Raw genomic sequence first — 22,975 nt, forward strand, 5'->3', positions numbered from 1 at the left:
CTCCCTCCCTCTCCCTCTGCTTCTCCCTCACTTGCTCTCTCTCTCTCTCTCTCTCTCTCTCAAATAAACATTAAAAAAAAAAGAAATCAAGACTTGGTGCTAGCTATGCTCGTTATCATTAAGATGTCACTGCTCCCCAAGCCCTCACAGTAGATGAAGCTAGGAAATATACGCACGTATGTACATAAATGTGCAGACATCGACACATACACACAACATAAACACATATACACATTTGCATCAACAATTATTTTTATATCTACTTACTTTGAAAATCACGAGATCTCACCAATACCTCCAATTCCAGTCTAACACCGTAGGGTTCATTCCAGTTTTCTTCCCTTCCATATTTACAACACCCTTTGCCAACATGGAGAAACCTGCTTCTTTCCCTCTACATATGTACTTACCGGATCGCTCCCACTGTGGGTAACCATGGCCCATTGCCACTGCTTGCCATGCAGACTCCTCCTCGGCCCTCCTGGGCTCCCACACCTGCCTCAGGCCACCCCCACCGCCCCTTCTCCCATCTGGACATGTTTTTCACTCCCACAGGCTCTGACATCCAAGGCTTTGGATGCCCTGCCCCTCTCCAGCCCACCCCTGCAGATGCCCTTCTCATCCCCTGCGGACTCCACTTCCCAGTGCTTGGCCACTACCTTGGTCCAGTGCCCCCTTCACGGCCTCAAGGTCCAACCAATCTCCCTCACTGAGCTGGCTCCATGTGGATATCTTCCTTATCTCGTATGGGCTTTGACATCCCACAGCAGTGCCTTTTTCCTTGGATGCCCTCCTTTGTCTGCTTGAGCTCTGACATTCAGGAGAGGCCATCTGCTTACATGACTGAGCTTTGACTGTCTCCTCTCTCTCTCTTTCTCTCTCTCTCTCTGCACTCCCACCCCCAACACCCACCTGTTCTGTTCTGGCTGTCCCCCCAAGCAGGAAAGCCCTCCTTACTTCACTTGAGCTCTGAAACCATTGCCAGACACACCCCCACCCCACCCCCCACCAAGGGACATTCACCTTGGTCCACTTACCTAAAGGCTTCTGGACTGAACTGTGCTTAAAGGGAAGGGAATAGAAGGGAAGAGGAGAAGAAAGAGAGGGGCAAGGAGGAGGAGGAGGAGGAGGAGGAGGAGGAAGACAGCTGCCTGGCAAATTTTTTTTTTTTTTTTATTGAAAGGTGGACGTTGTGTGTGACAGGTGGTGGAGGGTCTGGTTGATGGCCTCTTCTCCCACAGAGAACTTCACTTCCTTCTCCAGACAGAGTCCCTTCCAGGGTCCCAACGGTAAGCCAGATCAGAGCAGGCTGAAGAGTGAGCCCAATGGCAGCGAAGACAGCCTTTGTAAGAAGTGTGCCCGGAAGGGAAGAGAGCGCCAGGAAGGTGATGTGGGGGCTCGGGAGTGCAGGGTGGTGAGAGACACCAGCACGCATATGTGGGCATATGTGGGCATATGTGGGCGGATGGGAAGGAGGCTCCACCATGGGATGTGTGGGCAGCCAGCCCCGGGAGAACCGGGGTGGGGAGCTGGGGCAGGAGTGCAGGGCCCCGAGCCCGGGGAGGCGGGCTTTGGCCAGGATGGGGTACCAACCGCCTCATAGGGTGAGGGGAGGAAACGCTAGCTCAGGCCTGCCAGGTGTATGGGACTTTGGCTGGGTCTCCGCCTGCATCTGTGTCCGTCTCCATGCGGCTCTTTCCCGGACTGGCTGAGGTGAGCTCACCGCAGAGAAGGGTAGCCCAGGGTGGGGGGGAAGGAGGGAGAGGGAACCGGATGCAGTGGGGAGGGGGGGATATCGACCTAGCGTGGGGGGGTGTCAGTGAGGGCGGGGGAGTGTGGCGGCAGGGGGGAGCTCCAGGAGGGGAAGGACCTGGGGGGGGCGTTATTAATTGGAAGGGGACTTGGAGGTCCCATCTCTTTGTCTAGACAGGGAGCACCTGAGAGCAGTGACTGTCCCTTCCCCTCTGATAATGGTCCCAGCGCAGAGCTTCCCTGTAGGAAGTGAAGAGGCAGCCTCTTTTCTCATTTTTTTTCCAGGGCGGGGGGAGGGGAGCAGTGTGAGCCCCAGATTTGCTGCTTCATGGCAGGTGTGGGGAAGTGAGGGTCCCTCCCCTCTGCCTCCCTCCCCTCCCCAGTTAGGCCTTCTGCCCCCCCAGGGATACTGGAGCAGACCAGTGTTCTGGGTAGGGGGTGAGAGAGGGGGTAGGGAACGGGCTGGGGGCTTTCTCTCCCTCTCCCTCCATCCACCACGGGTCAGGCAGGGGTGGGGGGGGGGGGGGGGGGACCAGCAGCCCCAGGCTGGATTTGTTTCTCATTTTGCTCTTGGCTCTTCTGGTGGAAAAATCGAAGCTCTCCCTTTGGTACAGCTGAGGCCGAGAGGAGAAAGGCGAGCGTGGCTGGGAGGCTGTCCTGGCGGGGAAGTTGAGGGGCAGGCGGGGCCTGGCTGGGAGAGACTGTCCCCCCTTCTCAGCCCCCTCTGCTTCTACGTGGCTCTCCAGGCCCAGGCTTCAGTCCTGCAAGGCTGAGGTGGAGGGGGCGGGGCCTGGGAGGAGGCCAGCACTGGCTTGGGTTCAGCCTCAGGCCCATAGCACCCTCTCCCCGGCTTGTCTCCAAAGCCGCCCTCCAAAGGGTGACTTCAAGTCCCCTTGGTGTCCTAGAAGGAACCACTGGGAAGCTGCAGCAAAAGGGAGCTGAGTCAGGCTAGAACAGGGCTTTTTCCTAAAGGGGAGGCAAGCTGTGTGCTCAGAGTGTTCCCCAGACAACCACCGGGCCCTTCCTGAACACTTGAGGACACGGGAAGCCTCTCTGTGCATTATCCAGGTCACATTCACAGTCACCCTAAGCAGCAACAGCCATCCCCATTTTACAGGGGGAGGAAACTGAGGCTCTGAGAGGCCAAGGTTTGCAGAGCCTCTAAGTGGCAGAGTCAGGATTTGAACCCACTTGTGCCTGGCGCATTGGATGGTGTTCTTTCCTGGAAACCCTGGCAAGCCTTCCTCCCCCGGGGCCCGGAGCCCCCTGAACGGCTCTTGGTGAGCTGCCCCATCAGGGAAAGAACCTTCAGGAATCTGAGAGGTGCTTGGAGCCATGCCCTTGCCTCAGCCCTGCCCCGCAGTCTCTCCCACTGTCCCCAGCACCTTCTTTGGCAGAGAGGAACCTGGGGAGATCTCCCACCCACCCCCACTCCATTTTTCCAGCCACTCCAGTCCCTCACCCAGGCCCCCTTTCCAGCCTGATGGAAAGAGGAGCCCAGAGAGGAGCCCAACCACTTTCCCTCTGGAATCTGCTGCCTCGGCTTTCGGATGGAGAAACCATCTGGAGTGTATTACGGGCGGTGGAGAAAGCCGAGAGCAGGAAAATGTGAGTTGGCCCCCGAGACTCCCGTCTGCAGGAAGAAGGGGCTCAGTGCTCTTCAGAGGATGGGCCAGCAGCTGCCCCCACTTCCCCAGTCCCCGGGGGGGGGGCAGATAAGAGATGTGCCCCGGGGAGAGGGTGGCCTGGGGAGGACCGTGCCCAGGCCTCTGGACACCTCTGTGGAGCCCTGCTTGAACCTGCTTCTCTTACCTACCCTCCCATTTCACAGATGAAATGGAGGTCCAGAGAGGGATAGTAACTTCCCCCAGGATCACACAGCAAGTCAGGAGGAAGATCAGAGGGGTGAGGGCCCTCTAGGCTCTTCCTGGGAGGGGTGGGGGGGCAGGAGCCCCTCCCCTGCACAGCCCCAGCTCCAGACGTGGCAGGGCCAGCAGGAGTGAGGTTTCTCTGCTCCCTCCCAAGTGCCGTGCTGGCGGCTCCCGAAATAAAAATCAAATGTGGGCTTGGCAGAGCGAGCGGGGTGGGAGAGCAGCCGGCAGCGAGTGGCGGCAACGCTGGGTTTCATTCTTTCCATTGTAACTTCACCTCCTAACCTCTGGCATTTTAATTATTCTACCCGCTTGCTGCTGCTGCTGCTGGGGCCAGAGGGTGAGCTCACCCTTTCCTCCGGCCAGGGAGGGGGCGGCCGCTGCCCGGACCCCCAGCCTCCAGCCTGCTCCCGGGAAGCTGGGGGGCGGTGGGAGGGGGCAGCGCCGGGCAGGGGCCACAGGCCTAGAGGCTTCCTTCTGCCTCTGCCGTCCCCGACGGCGGGGTGGGGGGTGCCCAGAAAGGGCCAGGCTCCCAGACATCCAGCCTGGCACCTAAGGTTCCATGTGTGAATCATTAGGTCCTCACATCCACTGCTCCATTTAACGGTGGCCACCGTCTTCGGCCAACGCGTTACAGGCCCACCGCCCACTTTGTGTGCCGCAGCCATGCTCAGTGTGTGCAGAGCGGGGCCTAGGACCCGAGGCCCCGGGGCTCCCGGTCTGCGCTCTTGCCAGACCCGGGAAGAGGGCAAGAACAGCTCAGGCTTGATCATTTGCCTCATCGCCCCAGAGTGTGCATCTCCCCCTCCCCCGATGGTAAGTGATTTAAAGCATTTTTTCATATTAAAACATGCAAGGGCATAGTAGGGGGTAGGAAACAAAGTGGCCTGTGAACGTTTTTTACAAGTTCCCAGGAGAGCTCGCCACTTGGGGCTGCCCCCGGATGCCAGGGAACAGCATCCTCCCCCACCCCCCCGGGCCTGGCCGTGAAGTGGGATGACACATTGGGCTTATCTGTGTGTGGCTCGTTTAGTTGGGGCCCCGGACTGCTGCTGAAGATGCTGGTGGGTGACGGTGGGCAGCCTGGGCCCATCCCAGGCTGCAGAGGCCCGGAGCTGGAGCCCTTTGCTGATTCTTGTGCCTCCCGGGGAGGTCGGTTTCCAAGGGACACGTAGCACAGGCCCAGGGAAGCCTCCACTTGGAGCCCCAGGGCCCACCGAGGCCTCCTGCTTGGCCGCCAGCTCCCGGAACCTTCCCTACCCCACCGCCTCCCTGCCTAGCCCTGGGAGGAAGCCCTCTGTCTTCCTCTTCCTTGCCCTGTCAGTCTCCCCTGAATGCATGTTCCATCAACGAGCAGCTCCTGGGCACCTACCCTGCCCGTGCCGCGCCTCGTCGTGGGCAGTTAGGGTCTCTGCCCCAGTAGAGTTTCCAGAAGCAAGGAGCAAAGTGCAGTGCCCTCGGTGCAAACGTGAGCGTCGTGGTGGGGGCGCGCAAGGCTGCGGCAGCCCTGGGAAGCAAATTCCTGACCCAAGCTTGCTGAGCGGAGCATCAGGAAACGCGTCCCAGATTGAGTGCTAACTGGGAGGAGCCCCCGGGAAGAGCGTGGCTGGCCTCGGGAGCATCCCTGCGAAGGCCCAGTGATGAGAGAGAACCCAGTATGGAAGCTGCCGGTGTAGCAGAAGCTGCAGGTGTAGAGGCTGACAGGGGGCGGTGGGGGGGAGGGGTGGGGGAGGGGGAGATGCAGGGGCGCCTACGGTGGGGGGTGGGCAGGTAGGATGACGCGATCAAATGGGTGCTTTGGGAAGATTTCTGGGTGACATGTGGAGGACTGGCTGGAGAGCCGTCAGAATGGAGGTGGGGAGGCTGCCACAGAGGTCCGGGTGGGAGGTGACAGTGGCCAGACCCAGGCCAGTGGCAGCAGGGTGGCAAGGGGTAGGTAGCCAGACTGGGCTTCAGGAGGCAGAAGTCACAGGACTTGGTGACAGATTGGCAGAAGGATAAGGGCTGGCGCCTGGGTTTCTGGTTTGACCATCTCGCCAGGGGCTTTATTGCCGAACGTGGTGACTTTGATACACCTGTGCAGCATCCGAGTGGATGGTTCCGGGTGGGCTGGATGCGTGAAGGGTCCCTGGAGACAGTGCAGAGAGAAGAGACCAGGCCCACACCCGAGGGAAGACAGAGGAGACAGAGCCCGCTAAGGAGCTGGAGAAGGAGTAGGACAAAGAGGCAGGCGGGAAACTGGGACAGGAAGGGGCGCCAAAGCCTCCGAAGGAGGAGGCTTTCTAGAAGGCCAATGGCCAGAGGTGAAGTTGGCTGAGGCCCGAGAAGGGACATACGGTCTAGGGACCAAGAAGCCTTTGCCTTTTCCCTGACCCCAGCCTCCCCCAACTCTCTGTTCCACAGCCCCCCCATCCTAAACCCCACTACCCTCACCCTTCAATGCCCCCTCCCTCTTCCCCATGTGCCCTCTTTCCCCTCACTCTTTCTCTCTGACCCGAGGCTCAACATCTTTCTCAGAGAAACTCCACGCCACCCTTACCCCACTTGGGGCCTGGCTGCCCTCCCTGGCTCCCGAAATCACCCGCCACCCCCACCATCACCACCAACAACATACACCATCACATTCACTTCTCACCAGAGAGTCACCCCGATCCAGAAGCTGGGGCAGAGAGGAGCACACATCCCAATCTGACCTCCTGGGTAGCTCATAGCCTCCTCGATTGAGCCCTAGGGTCAGGCTCCAGGCCAGCTCCAGGCCAGCCTGGCGCTCAGGGGCCTACAGCCTAAAGGAGAGAGAAGCAAGGGCCTGACAGGCCCGTGCCGATTGAGAGGAGAGGCCCAGAGAACAAGCTGTGGCTGTCTGGACCCAGCAGAGGGGCCCTCGCGGACTTCATGGAAAAGGTGACTCTGCCTGGGACCTTGAAGAACTAGCAGGATTTGGTCAAATGGCCATGGAGCAGAAGGAGCTACAGGAGGAGGGAAGGGTGAGAAAGGGTGTGCAGGTGGAAAGGGGTCCACATGTGCACAGCAGCCCGTAGCTCAGGGTGGCTGGTGGCCCCAAAGCAGGGAGGGGGGGCAGGAGGCTTCAAGGTGAAGAGGCCAGATCACAGGGGCCTGGAGTGCCAAGGGAGAAGCCGTCAGACTTTGCTGCCTCTTGACCCGGGGCTTACCGATCTGGTGCTGTTTCCCTACTCATTCATTCATTCACTCATTCAGGAAATATCTGAGATCCTACTCCATGCTAGGCAAGTGCTGAAGATACTGTGAGGGACAGAACAAAGTCCCTGACATCCCAGAGTTTAAATAAATTCCAGGAAGAGACACAGACTATAATGCCATAAACAAATTAAGACTAAAAATTAAGATCATGATAGGGGTTGTGAGGAACATAATGACTGGCCAGTCTTTGATGGTAGAGACTGTGACCGAGGGCTCCCTGTGGGCAGAGCCCGCGTCTCCTCCATCGGACTGGGAGCCCTGCGCCTCTGAGGAAGGACAGAGAACGGAGCATCCGGGAACAAAAGCTGAGATTCTCAGTTCCCAGGAATGGCTGCTTCCCCAGCCCAAGGACCCTCCAGCAGGACCCTCTGTGGCAGTGCCCACATGCTGACCATACCCCCACACCCCAGCCATCACAGTCCCTCTTCTTGGTGCCTGGTGGCATAAGGAGGGCTGAGACCCATGAGCCGGAGCCCAGGCTATAGGAAGCAGGTGCAGCGGGTCCGGGAAGGTCTCTGCAGACGGACCCGGGATCCGAGGGTGGTGGCAATCTTGGAAAGGAACCCCCCTTCCCAGCCAGGCCTGAGGGGGAGGGCTTCCCTCTCCCCTCCCCTCAAACTCCCACCCCATTAAACCCTTAAATTAACCTCAGCCCCACCCGAGCTGGAGAGAGTGCCCCAAAATAAATCTTAAATTACATGCTGCCTGGGGGCAACCACAGCTCTCCTTCCTCCCTCTCCAGCAAGCAGACCCGCCCCACACAATGCTGGGGGGGCCTCCCCCCCCAAATGGCTATTTATACAGCTCCCCTTTTTGCTGTCTGGCCTGGTTGCCTTTGGGTGGGTGAGGCCCAAGCAGGCTACACGGCTCTCCCGGGAGGGTGAAGTGGGTGGGGGAGGCTGTGAGACTCTCCAGGGTCTGACCGGGCATGGGGACATCATTTATGGGCCCCATCAGGATACTCTGGGGCGCGACTAACAGTTACACCCAGGCAGTGGCATATATCTGGATCGTGGGCACAGCGGGCATCTGGTCACCTAGCAAAGGGGCCCAGACTGCAGCCTCCCAGAGCACGGCTTTCTCACGAATGAGAGAGAGAGAGAGAGGTGTCCTTGCTCCCTAGCTGCCCACTGAGCAGTTCTGAGGATGGGCACCCCTTCCTCCCCCACCCGGCAAGGACAAGGCTGCTCTGGCCCCAAGGACCCCAAGCAGAGGGGGAGCCTGGTGGGGGTGCTTGGCAAAGAGAGTGGGAAGCTGGATGCGGTCATTTTGAGACCCCAGGCCTAGGCCAAGGACCTCCCTGGAAAAGTCACCTTCCATTCTGGGAACCCGGTCCCGAACTGGGGCCGCTCCCCTCGCCGAGTACAGAGGAGGGAGGGGAGGGCAGAGGCAAGAGAGAAGGAACTGGAGAAGACAGTGGGAGACAGAGACTTGCACACACAGAGGAACAGAAATAAGGAAAGAGACAGACGCAGAAGCGCCGAGGTTTGGGACAACACGGAGGTTGGGAGGACATGGCCTCTCCTGGGTGGCGCCCGTGGGCCTGGACCCCTGTCCCCTGTCCCCTGTCCCCCGGCTCCTGCTCTCCGGGAGGGCAGGTGTAGGGCCTCCAGGCCACCCCAGGAGAGAGACTCTCCCGCTGCTCCTCCATGCCCCATCCCTGCCCACACCCCCTCCCCCCCACCCCTACAACCTGCCCCTCAAGGGGCTTCGAGGGGGCTGAGGCTTCTCCTCCCTCTCCATTGCCCTGCGGGAGGGGGCAGCAGTGAGGTCAGAAGGCGGACAGGTAAACAGGTGGCCCCTCTTACTGGGGACTCAGCCCCAGAGGAGGGGAGGGGAGAGTTGCAGAGGAAGGGGGTGGAGGAGGGGTAAAGGAGCAGGAGAACCCGCAGGCAGAGGAGCTGGCTTCCAGGCCTGAGTTCTAGGAGGAGAGAGTGACATGGCCCAGGGATCCGGCAGTGGGTGTGGTACTACTGTGTCCGGAGGACAGGGGGAGGGGATAGAGGATCCCACCAAGGCTGCTGGGGACAGATGAGGACCCCTGCAGCACGGAGGGCAGCGAGTTACAACAGCCCTCCGCCCATACAGGTGGCGACGCGTCGCCTCCCTATTAAACTGGGTTATCCGTCCGTTTACCAGGTCCCCAGGCCCGAAAACACAGTTTTTGGGGGGGCCCAGGGCGTCAGACCTGCCATTTAGCTGGAGGAGGCCACCCAAACCACCGCAGAGCCTCGAGTGGAGAAGCAGTGCCCAGCTCGCGGCAGGCACCGGCTCAGACACTTAGTGCTCTGTTTACCCTGGCACGGGCAGCTGGCACAGGTGGGGCTCTCCAGGGAGCGGCCAGAGGCGCGGCCAGCAGACGCACCTGGAGGCCAAAAACGGAGGCGAGGACTGCGGGGCTCGGGGAGAGGTGCCTGGAGGGACGTCTAGCCCAGCTGCAAACCTGGGTCTCCCTCTGCCCCCCCTCCCCCACCCAGAGCTCAGCGGCCTCTCAGCTGTCCTGCGAGAGACCATCACACGGGGCCAGGCCAGGGGTGAGCGGCAGGAGAAACAGCAGCTCTGAGGATTCTGGAAGTCCCCTCCCAACCCGTCCCCAGGAAGCGGGGAGGCTGGAGGAGGTGGAGGAAGCCCCAGGACGTCGGAGCCCCAGGCTAGCGTGCCTGGACACCTCTAGGCTCCCCAGGTTCGAGGCACCACTGACCCTCCACACCCAAAGGCACATGTGGTTTCCCAAGCTTGAGAACACTGTCACAGCCTCCCGCCCTGCCGATCACTACACAGACCCAGTGTCCACATTCTTTCTCCACCGCACAGACCATACCCCCCCTCCCAGCCCACCACACCCAACACACACGGAATCTTCTACGACTCAGCTCACAAATACAGCTTATAGGTGTCAGACACACGATGCTCACCCCAACACCCCCTACCCCACATATAACCTACATTCCAGCAGCAAAGTCACATGCACACACACACACACACACACACACACACCCTCCTCCCAGTGCCACGCCCCCAGGTGAACCAAGAGGGGTCTAACATTTCAGTCCCGTTTCCCCCCCATCTCTATCCCCCTCCCACCTCCCTTCCCCACTCCCTCCGCACTCACTGCGTTCCCCCCCCCCACCTTCTGTCTCTGCCTCTTTGTCTCTGGGCGACCTCCTAGCTGGGCCCCTGGCCCTGGGACCTCACTTCTCTCCTCTCCCCCATCTGCACACGGGCTGCACATCTGGGCAGCTCCCTGCGGCTACCACTCCACCAGCCCGGTCTGGGGGCTCCAAAGGAAGGGGAACAGCAGCTGGCGGTGGCTCAGGGGGCCTCACTTCCCCCTGCTTGTCATCCACCGCCCCCCCCCCATGGACCGCCCACCCCTCCCCATTCCAGGCTGAGTCATCCCCACATCTGGAGCCTCAGCACATCTGGAAGAGCTGAAGCCTGTGCAGCCAGCTCCACGTGGACACCCCTCCCCCAAACTGCATTTCACTCCCCCCCCCCCGCCCCCGACAGAAGCTGGGGTCCAGCCCCTCCGTCCCTGCCCGGGGCCAGGGCCCAGATCACCTAGCAGGCAGGCCAGCACTCCAGTGCCAGCCTCTGCAACAGGACGTCCACTGACCACAGGACCTCTCCCAGGTGACGGTAACTTTGGCCACTTGGTGCCCACCCCACTGAGGGGGCGGAACAGCGCTGGCCTTGGGGGAGGCCAAGCCCCAGGCCGGGGGAGGCAGGCGAGCCAGGCGGTGAAGGAGGCAGTGGTTTGGCCCAGCAGGCAGAGGGAGTTTATCCTGGCGCAGGGCCCCAAAGCCAAACATCCTTCACTAACCTCGCAGACACATCAAAGCCGGCCAGGAAGGGGCCCTTCAGTAGAGGAAACCTGCAGTCCTGGCGGCCTCACAGCCTGGCTCCAGGCACAGGACCACCCTGTCCCACTCGGCAGCCCAGGCGCAGGTTGGGCACAGCGGTCTCAGAGCCAGGGGGCAGAAGACATTTCTACCCCCCCACCCCACCCCCAGCCCCGCCAGGGCTGCAGACAGGGTGGTGATTTGCCCTGGTGACGGTGGCACAACTGGCACCAGGACTTAGCTTCGGCCCCAGACTTGCCCCCTCCCATCCTCCCGGCAGGAGAGGCCGGTGGGCACACTGTGGCCCGTAGCCTGGAGGGGGAGGGCGTGCTCAACCGTAGGGACTCTGACTTCATCCCCCAGCCTCCCTTGTTCAGGAAAGGACCTCTCCGCGTGGATGAGGGAGGCCAGAGAGGGCAGGGGGCTTCGGCGCTGGGAGGAGAAGGAAGCTTCGGGAAAATAGAAGACCGAGTGGGAAGAAGAGAACTGGGCTGCCGGCCACGGGGCCTCTCTCCAGGGACGACAGGGGCTGGAGGCGGAAGGGGGGCTGGGAGGCGCTAACAAGGGAGGGAGGAGGTGCTAACAGGGCCACTGGGGTGAAGGGATCCTGGAGGCCGCCCCCTAAAGGCTGGCCTGGTGATAAGGCAGCGGCCGGGAGAGGGGGGTGAGTGGGGGGCCGCCGCATGAGCAGGGGAAGCCGGGAGGTGTGCATCCCCGTGTGCACGTGTATGTACACACAGGCAGGACCACCGCGCGCGCCCACACGTGGGCGCGTGCACACAAGTGGGGGCCCAGTCTGTCCTGGGCTGGGGGCCGGATGATGTGGCTGCTTAGAGGGTTTGCGGAAGAATGTGATCGCTGCCCACCTCACTTCTCCCGCCCCTCCGCTCTCCCTCATTCTTTGCCTGACCCCACGTCCCAAAGAAGCGATTCGCTTCAGGGATGTCTCAGGCTGTGCCTTCTCCCCCGCTGTAGTCTAAGCCCCCAGACCCATTAGAGGCCCTCCTCTCCATGCGGCCAGCCCGCGGGAGCAGTTCTTCTCTCCCGCACCCCCCACCCCCCTCCACGGGCCACGGGCCACCCAGAACTCCCGGCTTCTTTGGGACTGGGAAGTTCTTCTGAAGTCTGCCTACAATGACCGGCAACATCTGGATCTGAGACAGAGGCAGCCACACGAGCCGGTGCAGGAGAGCCCTCTTTCAACCGGCCAACCAGAGCAGAGTTAGAAAGTGGGAGATAGGAGGGGATCCCCAACCCCTCGCTTCTCTCTGGCGGCAGGGTCCCGTGGAAAACAGTCAACACAGAGTGTGGGTGGCAGTGGGGCTGCAGGGAAGGGGAGGGGCAGGGAAGCCCTGGGGAGAAGGAACCCTAGAGGGAGGGGACCAGAGCTGGGGTAGGGGGGTCTTATGACCTTCACCCTGGTCTTGCCTCGTCCCCTCCCACCTGGGGCTTGGTGGCTCTGCTCAGTCTGCACCCCAGACAGCCACAGCTCACTAGCTCAACCTTCACCCTGACTCCACCCCACCACTTGAAGGTGTTTCTCTCTCCACCCACCCCTGGCTGTGGCCCGGAAACCTACACTTTGGAAGGATAATGGCTCCCAAATGCCGTTTTTGTCTCTGCTAAGCCTCCAGGCAGGTGAGTGTTAGTGGAGCTCCTCAAGCCGCTCATTAGGATAATAAGCTCCCTGCACCGTTAATTGTCAGGTGGCACGCCTCCCTCCACCCGCCTGGCCCCCAGCTTGGTGGCTCAGACGCGAGGTCAACTCTAGAAGTCATCTCCCCACCCTGGGCGCGTGAGGGACGGCTGGACTTCAGTTTCCAAAGGAATGCTGGGAAGGAGGCTCAGATCCTGGTTCCATGGCCAAGCATTCCTGTTGGCGACCCAACGTGCATCCTGCCTCCTCCTGGAAGGTGGGCAGCGAGCCAGGCCCTCCTTGCAGCGCACCCTGTGGGAGTTGCTTGATCCCTAGGGAGCCGTCTTACCCACTTAAGAGGGTATGTGGACACTTGGTGGGGCGGGGGGCGGGAAGCAGAAGTGGATTCCCGAAAACACGCAGCCACTGAAGATGAGAAGCCAGGCAGCCTGGGACAGGAGTCCCCCCCCCCCGCCCCCGCCGCCCCAAAATGAGAGCCCCCTACCAAGGGTTGGGGACTTCATTCCCTATCCCCTTAGAGAAATCTGGCCCCTGACCCGGGGAGGCCCCCAACCAGCTTCAGTTCAGTGACAACAGCACCAGTGTTTACTTGGAACAAAGCACCATGGGGAAATGAAAGATGAATCAGAACTGGGCCAGCCCCCACGGCCTGGTGGGAACATTAGAACATGTATACACATCTTCTAGGGAGAATGGCCAGGGGCCAGCAGAGAGGCCCAGAGAAAAGGCCTGGCTGGTAAGATCCAAGTCCTGGGAGACTTACAGGAGGAGGTCGTATTTGAGCTGAGCCTTGAAAAATAGGTGAGAATCTGTGAGGTTTCAGGGAGGGGGGTCTGGGAACAGGTGTTTCTAGGTGGAGAGAACTGGCCGCAACCAGTCCCCTGTGAGTCTCCTGGAGACTCTCTAGGTCTCTCCCTGAGGTAGGTCACGGGCCCCGCGCTCTCTTCCTTGGCCCAGACTCACTTGACCAGCAGCAGAGGGGGCTAGGAGCCGGGTGTTCTGGGGGGGACCGTAGCTGGACTTTGGTGGCCCATCCAGAGGGGACCGAGAGAGGTTCTCAGAGAGGAGCAAGACCCTTCATTCCTTGGTACCTCACTCTGCCTCCAGGGGAAATGGAGAGAAGGAGTTTGGGGCCCCTTTGCTCTGCCGGGAGTTAAACATTTATTGCTCGTTATGATTAAGCTAACATTTATTTACCATCACGGTATGCTGACAGCGAGCGGTTTACATCATCCTCACGGTGACCCCATGTGACGAAGGAGGCCCTGTCTGCCACCCCCACGCCCCTCCACAGGGTTCACAGAGGCAAAGAGAAGGTTAGAAGCTTCTTGACGAGGATCACACGGCACACGGCAGTGGCAGACTTACCGACGCAGCATCATACTGTCTGTCCCTGCCGGCAGAGCTAGGCTAGAACAGAATGTTCTGCAGGCTTTGAAAAGAAGGATCCCAGCCCAATGCCATAAGCCATTATGGGTGTCCGTGGCCATCACAGGACAGGGGAGGGGCTGAGACGATCAGAACTCCAGCCAGGCTCTTCCCTCTCACCCAGGGCTGGGCAAGCCTTCCCACCCCAACCCCCCCCCCCCCCACGTCAGGAGTTCATCCGGAGAAGCGGCCCCCCCCGGGCAGCTTCTTGCTCGGGGGCTGCCTCTGGTGTGGGGTCTCGAGACCTGCCTGGTTCTGGTCCTGACTCAGCCCAACAGCCCATGTGGCTTGGCCTTCCCGGCCCTCGGGGCTCCGGTTGGCTTCCCCGAGAAGGGAGCCGGTGGACCAGCTGACCTCCAAGACCCTTGCAGCTGGGCGTTTGTAGGATGTAGACAATCAGCTCGTTCTTTGGTGAATGGGCCGGGGAGGCAGCTAGCGAGTATGAAGACATTTCAACTCGGCCGCTCTTGGGAAACCCCACATGGAATTTGGCCTGGAATCTAGAGGGACCCACAGACTGCCTGAGGTCTCCGGGCCTCCCTGCCCTCCTGGCCCTGCGTGCCTGAGCATACACGTGCACGCATGTACACGCTCCCCACCCCCCCCATTGCCAGATTAAGTGTTGAACAGATGTTGTCCTTGTGCCCGACGGTCCTGCCTCTAAACAAGAAAGCCCCCTGTCTGCTCAGGCTGGGGCCCCATTGCGCCCCCACCACCACCCGACCTCACCCACCAAGAATGCTGGGGCCCTTGGGAGCCATGATGGATGTTGACATCAGGGCTTGGTGTTCTTGGCCTGACTGAGCTGGGACCACCCGCCTCCAGGTCCCTTGCCCTGTCCCCAACCGCAGGAAGGCACCCAGAAAGGCAGTTTGGTGTCATGAAAAAAAAATGCGTACCCAAGGGGCAGGTGCCAGATGCCCTCGGGACCCCGCCCCATGAGCCTCACTTTCCCACTGGGGAGATGTGGGGCAGGGGGTGGGTGGAGTAGCCATTCTCAGATGTCTGTCCCTATGACATTTTAGCAAGATGGGTAGGGTTGCCAGGTTTGGCAAATAAAAATGCGGGACATCTAGTTACATTTGAATTTCAGAGAAGCGACAAACAGATTTTGGCATAAGTATGTTCCAGATATTGCATAGGAGTATTTAGTATATTCGTACTAAAGAAATTATTCAGTTTGTCCGAAACTCAAATTTCACTGGGCATCCTGTATTTTGTCTGGCAACCCTAGATCTGTGTCAGGTGGATGCCAGAGAGCCAGAGGGGAGCCATACCAGCCTCCTGCCCTCCTCCTGCCCCTCCTCAGGGCACTGGTGCCTGCCTGGCCCCTTCACCTAGTCAGTCCTCACAGCCTCTCACGTCTACCCCTCCAAGTCTTCTGTCCCCTTCTCAGCCCTGCCATTCTCCGCCCCCCCCCCAACCCCACCAGGATGCCCTCCTCCCTTAAGCTCACCCATCTTTCTCTCCCCTAAAGGACACGACTCTGTAGGTCTCCAAGCCTGGGCAGAGTGGCAGGGGACCCAGCGAGACACCCTAGGCCAGGTGTGTTGGTGCGACAGGGCAAGGGCAGGAGCAGGAGGAAAACCCAAGTGAGCAACAACCCCACTAAGGAGGCAGCAGCAGGGGTGCTGCTGGGAGAAGGTTCCAGCACTCCCTGGACTTGTTAGAGGGGCTAGCTGGGGCCAGAGCCAACTGCATGCGTAGGAGAGAAGAGGTGCCCCTGCCCAGGACCTTCTCCAAGTTCAGAATCACCAGGAACTGGAAATAGAGGGCATTTTCTGGGGCCAGACCCTAATTCCACCAGGATCAGGAGACTGGAAGGTTCTGTCCTTAGAGGCAAAAAAGGGCCAAGAGATAATGAGAAACAGAGACAGGGAAGGAGGGACAGAGAGAGTCCAGGAGAGTGAGTGAGAAACACAGTCAGGGAGACACAGGACCAAATCAGAGACAAAAGAAAGAAACACACACACACACAGAAACAGACTCCAAAAGAGACAAGCGGTGATTAACAAACAGAGGAGAACAGAGATGGGAAAACAAGCGGAAATGTAGACAAACCGCGTGGAGACAGTGATGGGCAGAAACAAACAGAGGACAGAGAGAGAGAGAGAGAGAGAGAGATGGGGAGCCACAAGGAGAGGTTAAAGACAGAGATGGGAGCCAGAGATAAAGAGAAAGCGGTGAGAGAAAAAGAAAGGACAGTCCGAGGAGGAAGTCTGTCCGTCCCTACTAAGTTGGGGATAGTTTGCAGTGGCAAAGTCCGACTTGAGACCCAGCAGGAGACGCCTAAGCACCCGGAAACCGAGCTTCTCCGGGAGCCCTCCGCGTCTCCCCAGGCCGGGAGCAGCACCCACCCATCATCTCCCCTTCGCCCTCTCCCCAGGGGGCGGGCTCCATCTCTCCGACTCCTGCACGGTGTCCCCAAGTCTCATCCGCCTTTGGGTGTCTGGCTCTCACCCTGCGCCCAACGCCCATCGAGGCGTCCCCGCATGCCGCCCGCTAGCCAGCTCTCTCCCTCGGGGAGACCCGGCCCCAGGTCCCAGCCGCACGCTGTGGGGCTCCGTGGGAATCCCGCGTTGGGCGATGCTGCCACCTGCCGGCCGGAGCCGGGAAGCACAGGACGCCTGGAGGGCTGGGGCGCGGCCGCCGAGGGTCGGAATCCGGCGCTCTCAGCCGGGACAGCCTCCGCGGGGTCTTTCCAAGGAATCCGGATGGGCCTGCTTCGCCGCGCCCCTGCTCGCCTGGCTTCCGCTTGGCCCCAGCGGCCGCGGCTCTTAACCCTGGGCCTTAATTTCCCCCAAGTCAAAGGGAGGAAGTGTGTCCCCACATCCTCCCAGGATTGCAGGGGACGCCGGGGGACGCGAGTGTACTAGCGCTGTGCTCCTGAAATCAACCAGGCCGCCTCTCCCTCCTTCTTGGCCAAAAATGAAGGTGACACATCCCCACCCCCCACCCCACCCCATACAATGCCCTCAATCCACTCCCGAGCCGCCTCCTCCCTCTCCCGCAACCACTGCCCCCCGCAAACCCAGGTGGAAAGGGACTTACAGCGGGCGGGTCATTTCGCCGGCATCCTCCCCCGCCCCGCCGCCAACCCCGCCACCCCCCATCCCGGCCCCGGGCCAGGCGCAGCACCGTCCCTCTCAAGCCGGGGCTCACTTAGGGGTGGAGGAGCGGGGATTGGCAAGGAGTGGCTCTGCAGTCTAGCACTGACCCCACAATTTTTTTTTTTTCCAGTTAACCTCTTCTACCTCCTAAAACCCAACCCAGATTTCTTCCCCTCCCCCGCCCTGTCCCACGACCAGCCCTTCGCGGGTGCCTAAGCTCCGCCCCTGCCCGAGGCGGGGCCCCATAGGTGGAGAGACGTGGGAGAGGTCGTGGCCCCGCCTCTGCCCTCCTCCCCCTACACACACGGAAGCTCTGTGGCCCCCACGCCAGGATGTCCGACACCTGGGTCCCAGGCCTCGTACCCACCTTGCTGCTCAGCCTGCTGGCTGGCCCCCAACAGGTGAGCGCTTGGGAGGTAAGCTACATTACTTCCAGGGCCCTGAACTTTGTGGGTGAGGGGCCTACCTCTGGAGCGCCGTCACCACCTTCCTTTGTCAGGATTCCCTGGTGACCGTACACAGTTAGCAACTTCCTTTCTCTTTTTGCCTGGGAGGTGGAGGTGGGGGCAGCGGAGGAAGGCCCTGAGAAAGCCTGGGTTCCTTCGCCTGTGGGGGGACCGTGTAGAGGGCCCTGGACCCCGCCCACCACCATCTGACACCTAGCTCCTGTCTGTGAGTGGGGACTTTGACCCTCATATTAGCCTGGGCTCATCCTTCCCGCTTCCTCCCGCTAGTCCGAAAGCGGGCACTAGCCGGGACTGAGGTCTGGACGCCCGGCCAGCCCGTCTCCCTAACTGTCTTGTTCCTCTAGTGCTGGGTGACCTTGGGAGAAGCTCTGGCCCTCTCTGGGACTGTGTCTCTGCCTGTGCCTTAGGGGAGAGAAGGCTCCTTCCACCCCTTCTAGGAGCCGCGTGTAGGATTCTAGTCTGTGCAGGACTTGAGCTGGTTGCCTGACCGAAGGCTGCGTTGACCTCTGGAATCAGTGATTCTGAGCCTGAGGCAGGGATTAAGCACCCTCTCCTTCCTCCCATTCCTCCCTTGAACTCTGAAAATGATGCGGGAAATCTGTCCATTCCTGGGATGGCAGATTATCCTGGCAACTGACATGGGTCTAAAACAGGGATTTCTCACTTCTGTTTACGAATGCTTGCGACAGGGGTGCCTGCATGGCTCAGTCCGTTGGGCGTCCGACTTCTGCTTGGGGCATGATCCAGCCCAGCCTCCTGGGTTCGAGCCCTGTGTAGGGCTATGTGCTGACAGCTCAGAGCCTGGAGCCGGCTTGGGATTCTGTGTCTCCCTCTTTCTGCCCTTCCCCTGCTGGTGCTCTATCTCTCTCAAAAATAAATAAACATTAAGAAAAAAAAAGAGAGAGAATGTCAGGACATCCCAGGCCCCCTCCCCAGAACAGGGCACGTTCACACAACTGTGCAGACTCTCCTGGCTCTGCCCCCGAAGCCTTCGAGCTCCTTCTCCACCTAGTCTAGGCAAGCCCTTTGTACCAACACTAAGCTGAGCATCCTCTTGATTTCTCCCAGCAGCCCCAGGGGGCAGGTGCTGATAATATCCACGCTGCACATGTACGGAAGCTGAGGTTCTTTACAACCACAGTGACGCTCGAAAAAAACTCAGATTGAGCCACCCCAGACAAGACCTGCCCCAGGTTAAAGGGGGGGCGGGGAGAGGATCTGGGAGATCTGCCCTCCCCAACAGCAACTCTTGATTGAACCTTTTTGTGTTCTGTCCTTCTTCGTTGGGAGCCAGAAAAGCCCCAGGAAAGTGGGGTCTGGAATCTGAGGGGGAAGAGGGTCCCACTGAGTGCCTGGACCCCCTTGGTCTGTCCCCAGCTCTGCAGTTGCCCCTGTGTGCTGTGAAGATCTCACCCTCTCTGGGCCAGACATTGCGGAGTGAGGGGGGTGAGGGAGTGGGGGTGGGGGAGTATTCATTCATGATTCCAGCTCCAGTCCCCAGAGGGCAAGGTTTGGGGCGGGGGGGGGGGGGGGGGGGGGGGAGTCTTCCGCCTGGCCTGCGGCTGAGCCCAGAAGAGGGGAATCAGCCCAACAGTCATTGGTTGTCACTGGTTTTCTTGGCTTTACTGTTGTTAGCAACTGAGATGTGATTGAATTATTTCGAGTAAAGGTACAGACACGGTAGTCTGGCCAAAGTTGGCTTCTTATGCTCGTGTTGTGGCTGTTTGTCCCCAGAGGCTAGGGTAGAGTGACAGATAACCTCTCCTCCGCTAAGGAGTTCCCACCCCTGAATCCCCCCCCACCCCCACCATCTCTCACCAACCCCCCCAAGTTGAGGAGCAGCCAGGAGGAAAGGAAACCAGGTCGTCTGAGAAGGCTCTTTCGTTCATTTTGCCAATATTGTGGCTGTTGGGTTTTTCAGCAGTGATGACAGACAAAAATCCCTGCCCTCTTGGAGTTTACATTCTTCTGACCAGACAATGAACAAGCTAAAAGGAACTGTGTAGTATGTTGGATGTGGGTAAGGACTGTGAGAGAAAACTGAAGTTCGGTGAGGGGAAAGGAGTGCCTTGGGGGAGTGGACGTAATATTTATTTATTTATTTATTTATTTATTTATTTATTTAATGTTTATTCATTTTTTTGAGAGAGAGAGAGAGACAGAGTGTAAGCAAGGAAGGGACAGAGAGAGAGGGAGACACAGAATCCGAAGCAGGCTCCAGGCTCCAAGCTGTCAGCACAGAGCCCGACGCGGGGCTCGAACTCACGAACCATGAGATCTGACCTGAGCCGAAGTCGGGCACTTAACCAACTGAGCCACCCAGGTGCCCCTAATTTTTAAGTAAGAGGGGCAGAAAGGGGGTGCTGGAGCTAGGATACCTGGGGGAAAGAATGCTCCAGGCAGGGCTTATACACATAATTGCTATTAATCCAGTTACATTCTGAAACTGGAGCCTGGATGGGTATAGTTCTGGTGCAGAAGAGAAACGGAGAGAGAGAAACCCGGCCCACAGAGGAGGATCTGGGTGGCTTCAAAGACCGAGGAAACCCCCCCCCCCTCCTTCCCTCCACCCCCTGCCAGGCAGGGATCCGAAAGATGAATGCAGATCATGAAGGCACGAGGAAGGTGGTCTGCCTTTACACGCAAGTGTCAAACAGCCAGGCGTGTGCAGGGGACTCCCAGTGGTTGCGGATGTGTGGGCAAGAGGGCAAGGGGGCAGCAGCTGATCGCCGGGGGTCCTGGCACAGGGAGCCACTGAAGGGAGCGTCCAGGAAGGTTTTGGGCGATCGGATTTGCTGGAGACGAACCTGCCCGCAGTGTGGGGAGTGATTCGGGGAGGGGGGTGCTGCGGAGGAGAGCTGCTGGTGCCCTGGACCGCCGTGGTCACACGGAAAGGAGATGGAAAGGAGATAGATCGGAGGGGTGGCGGGAAGGCGCCAGCTGACAGACCTGGGCGTGAGTGGAGGTGTTGTGGGGGTGTGGCGAGGAGAGAAAGGAGGGCTGGGGCCGCAGGTGTCAGCTGGGGCTCCAGCCCTAGACCTGGAGTGAGGTGGAGAGCAGGAAGGGGTTGACCCGCTGCGAACCTGCGGCAGCCTCTGCACCTGGGCAGCGGGTGGGTAGAGATGAGCTCCCCAGTTCACGGCCCCTAACCTCTGCCTCTTTTCTTCCGCAGGCTGCAGCCAAATGTGGTCTCTTCTTGTAAGTCTGGGCTTTGGGCTGTAACTTCCTGTCTGAGGAAGAGACACCCCAAATCCTGCCCTGTCTGCCTTCATGGGTGGGGGGGGGGGACAGAAAAGCATCTCATCCATCATCCTCACCCACTGCCCTTCTAGCCTGAACGCATTTCCCACTCCCCCCCACCCCCACCAATGCGTTTCCCATCCCACCCCTGCCCCACCCTCCTTCTCCAGCCAAGCAGCTTCTGCCTGTGGGCGGGTCTAAAGCCTAATCCCCACCCCTCTCTCTGCTGTCTCTTCTCTGAGGGCTCCCCCCCCCCCATCACCCTGGGTGGGGCGGGCAAACCATCTGTGCCAACTTTAATATATAAATGCCAAAAAGCCTGAGCACAATGAGGAGGGGGTGGTCCCTGAGCAGATGAATGTTTCCATCAACTCAACCCTGGGTGTTCCGGGAACACCCTGTGCTTCCCACCTCCTAGTCCATGGGCACCGGCAAGGGCTCCTCGAGTTAGCTCAGGGACAGTCGCCCCTGCTCCCCTCCCCAGCCATCTCCTTAGAGTGCCCTGGCACCCACTGCCACATGCTCCCCCACCCCTGCTCAGTGATGTTGACAGAACATTCATTACACCCACTTTATGGATGAGGAAAAGTGAGACCCAGAAAGGAGCGGAACTTGGCACAAGTAGTGAGACGAGCCTAGAAGCCAGATCCTGGGTCCCAGCGCCAGGTGTCCTCCCGCTGGGCCCCGCTGCTAGGGCGTGGCTTGGGCCCCAGGAAATGGGTGAGTTTTGGGGAGGCCGGGATCTTCCTGCCACCTTGGGACCAGCAGCATCTCTTTGCTCCCCCAGCACCTGCCCCAGAGGATTCAAATGCTGTGGTGACAGCTGCTGCCAGGAGTATGAGCTCTTCTCCAGTCCCCTGAGGTGAGCCCAGGGTCAGCTCCTCGGGCGCAGTCCTCAGGGCGACTGGCCTTCCCGCCCACGGGGGCGGGGGGCGGCGGGGGGGGGGGGGGGGCGGTTCCGGGACAGCCCAGACACTCAGGGAGATGTTGATGGTTCCTCGCCCTAGGATCTTCGTCATCACCTTCCTCATCATCCTCCCCCTCCTGTGCATCTGCTGTCTTGCTAAGCGGTTCTGTCGCAGCTGCAGAGAACAGGAGCAGGACCCCCCAGCGGATCACCAGGGGCCCCCGGAGCCGCCCTCCATCGCCCCCCCAGAGAGGGTCAGGACGTCCACCTCTGAGCCCCCACCCCCCTACAGCGAGGTAGGTGCCTCTGCCCCACTCCTTGCTCGGTTCCTCAGCTGGCCATACCTCCCTATTGTCCAGGTTACAGGGAGGCCCTCCTCACCCCAGGCCTCTGGACCTAGAGAGGGCCCTGCAGCCACCATTGGGTCCCCCCTCCCCCTGGCGAACACGCACGGCCGGCACTTGGCGGGTGCCGGCCACTGCCAGGCCCTGAGAAGACTCTGTGTTCCCTCTTTCCCCTGCAGATTATTCTGAAGCCCGTCCTGCCCCCCATGGAGCCGCCCCCTCCCTACAGTGTCAGGCCTGAAGAATATTCTGGGATGCCCAGGGGCATCGACAACCCAGCCTTCTGAGCCACCTCCTGCCTGGAGCTACGACATCATCGGCCACCTCCTCCCCAGTGCTTCCTGGATCAAGCCAGAGACTCTTGGGACCCCCGTGATGCCCCCATCCGTCCTGCCATGTCTCTTGCTGTTCTTGGTTTTAACTTATTGCTTTTCCCGCTCCACCACCAGCCGCCTCTGTTGTCCTGAGTGCCGGTCAGAAGTGTCAGCGGCCACCCCCCCACCCCCATCCCAAGTGAGAGGCTGCCAGGAGGAACATGTCAATGCTTGGAGGTGCCTGACAATAGAATGGGCCACTCTGGGGAGCGGAGAGAACCCCATTTCTGGGGGGTATACAAATCCTGGCTGGGCAGCCAGCTCCGAGATATTATAGAGGGCACTCCTGTTTCGTGCACGATTGGACTGCGTGGGCTCTGAGCCAACCCCGGGTCTACCTGAATAGGGAAGACCCCATTGCCCCCTACCCCAAACGTGTACTCACTAAATCTGAGCTGATCGTCACTGAGAGTCTGCCTCTGGCTGTGTGGGGTGGTGACTGGGGAGTGAGCCCAGACACTGCGGGGGTGGGGGGGGATGGTGGGGGGTGGTCCCCACACCCCCAAATCCCACCATTGATGTATTGATGATGAGCCAGGGCGGACAGAACATCTGTGAACCACCCTCTGGTAAAGGATCTTTGGAGATGCTCTGACCCAGCACCCAGGTCTCAGGGTGCTAAGGAGGACTGGAAGTTGGGGACCACATGGGAGTAACTGTTCTTTTCTTCCCCATCCCGTCCTCCCACTGCTCTCCTCAGGAGATGTAACGCTCAGCTCCCTGCCTTTCTCGCCGTGGGGGTGAGGAGGGGGCAAAGGAGAGGG

At 60.0% G+C, this 22,975-nt stretch overlaps 1 protein-coding gene across 2 annotated transcripts; it reads left to right on the plus strand.

Moving 5' to 3' along the window:
* Nucleotides 1–12,078: 12,078 nt before the first annotated feature.
* On the plus strand, nt 12,079–22,616 carry TMEM92 (transmembrane protein 92). 2 transcript variants are annotated; one of them, XM_058704343.1, is made up of 6 exons: nt 12,079–16,703; nt 17,010–17,295; nt 20,519–20,544; nt 21,374–21,448; nt 21,594–21,789; nt 22,017–22,616. In XM_058704343.1, the coding sequence occupies exons 2-6, from the start codon at nt 17,212–17,214 to the stop codon at nt 22,122–22,124; spliced, it is 489 nt and encodes a 162-aa protein (XP_058560326.1). In that variant the 5' UTR covers nt 12,079–16,703; nt 17,010–17,211; the 3' UTR covers nt 22,125–22,616. The 2 variants fall into 2 exon arrangements, with proteins under 2 accessions (XP_058560326.1, XP_058560327.1); XM_058704344.1 differs by having other exon boundaries at nt 12,806–16,703; nt 17,010–17,280.
* The last annotated feature ends 359 nt before the right edge of the window (nt 22,617–22,975 follow it).

This window comes from Neofelis nebulosa, chromosome 16 (genome assembly GCF_028018385.1).
Source record: "Neofelis nebulosa isolate mNeoNeb1 chromosome 16, mNeoNeb1.pri, whole genome shotgun sequence".
Lineage (NCBI taxonomy): Eukaryota > Metazoa > Chordata > Mammalia > Carnivora > Felidae > Neofelis > Neofelis nebulosa.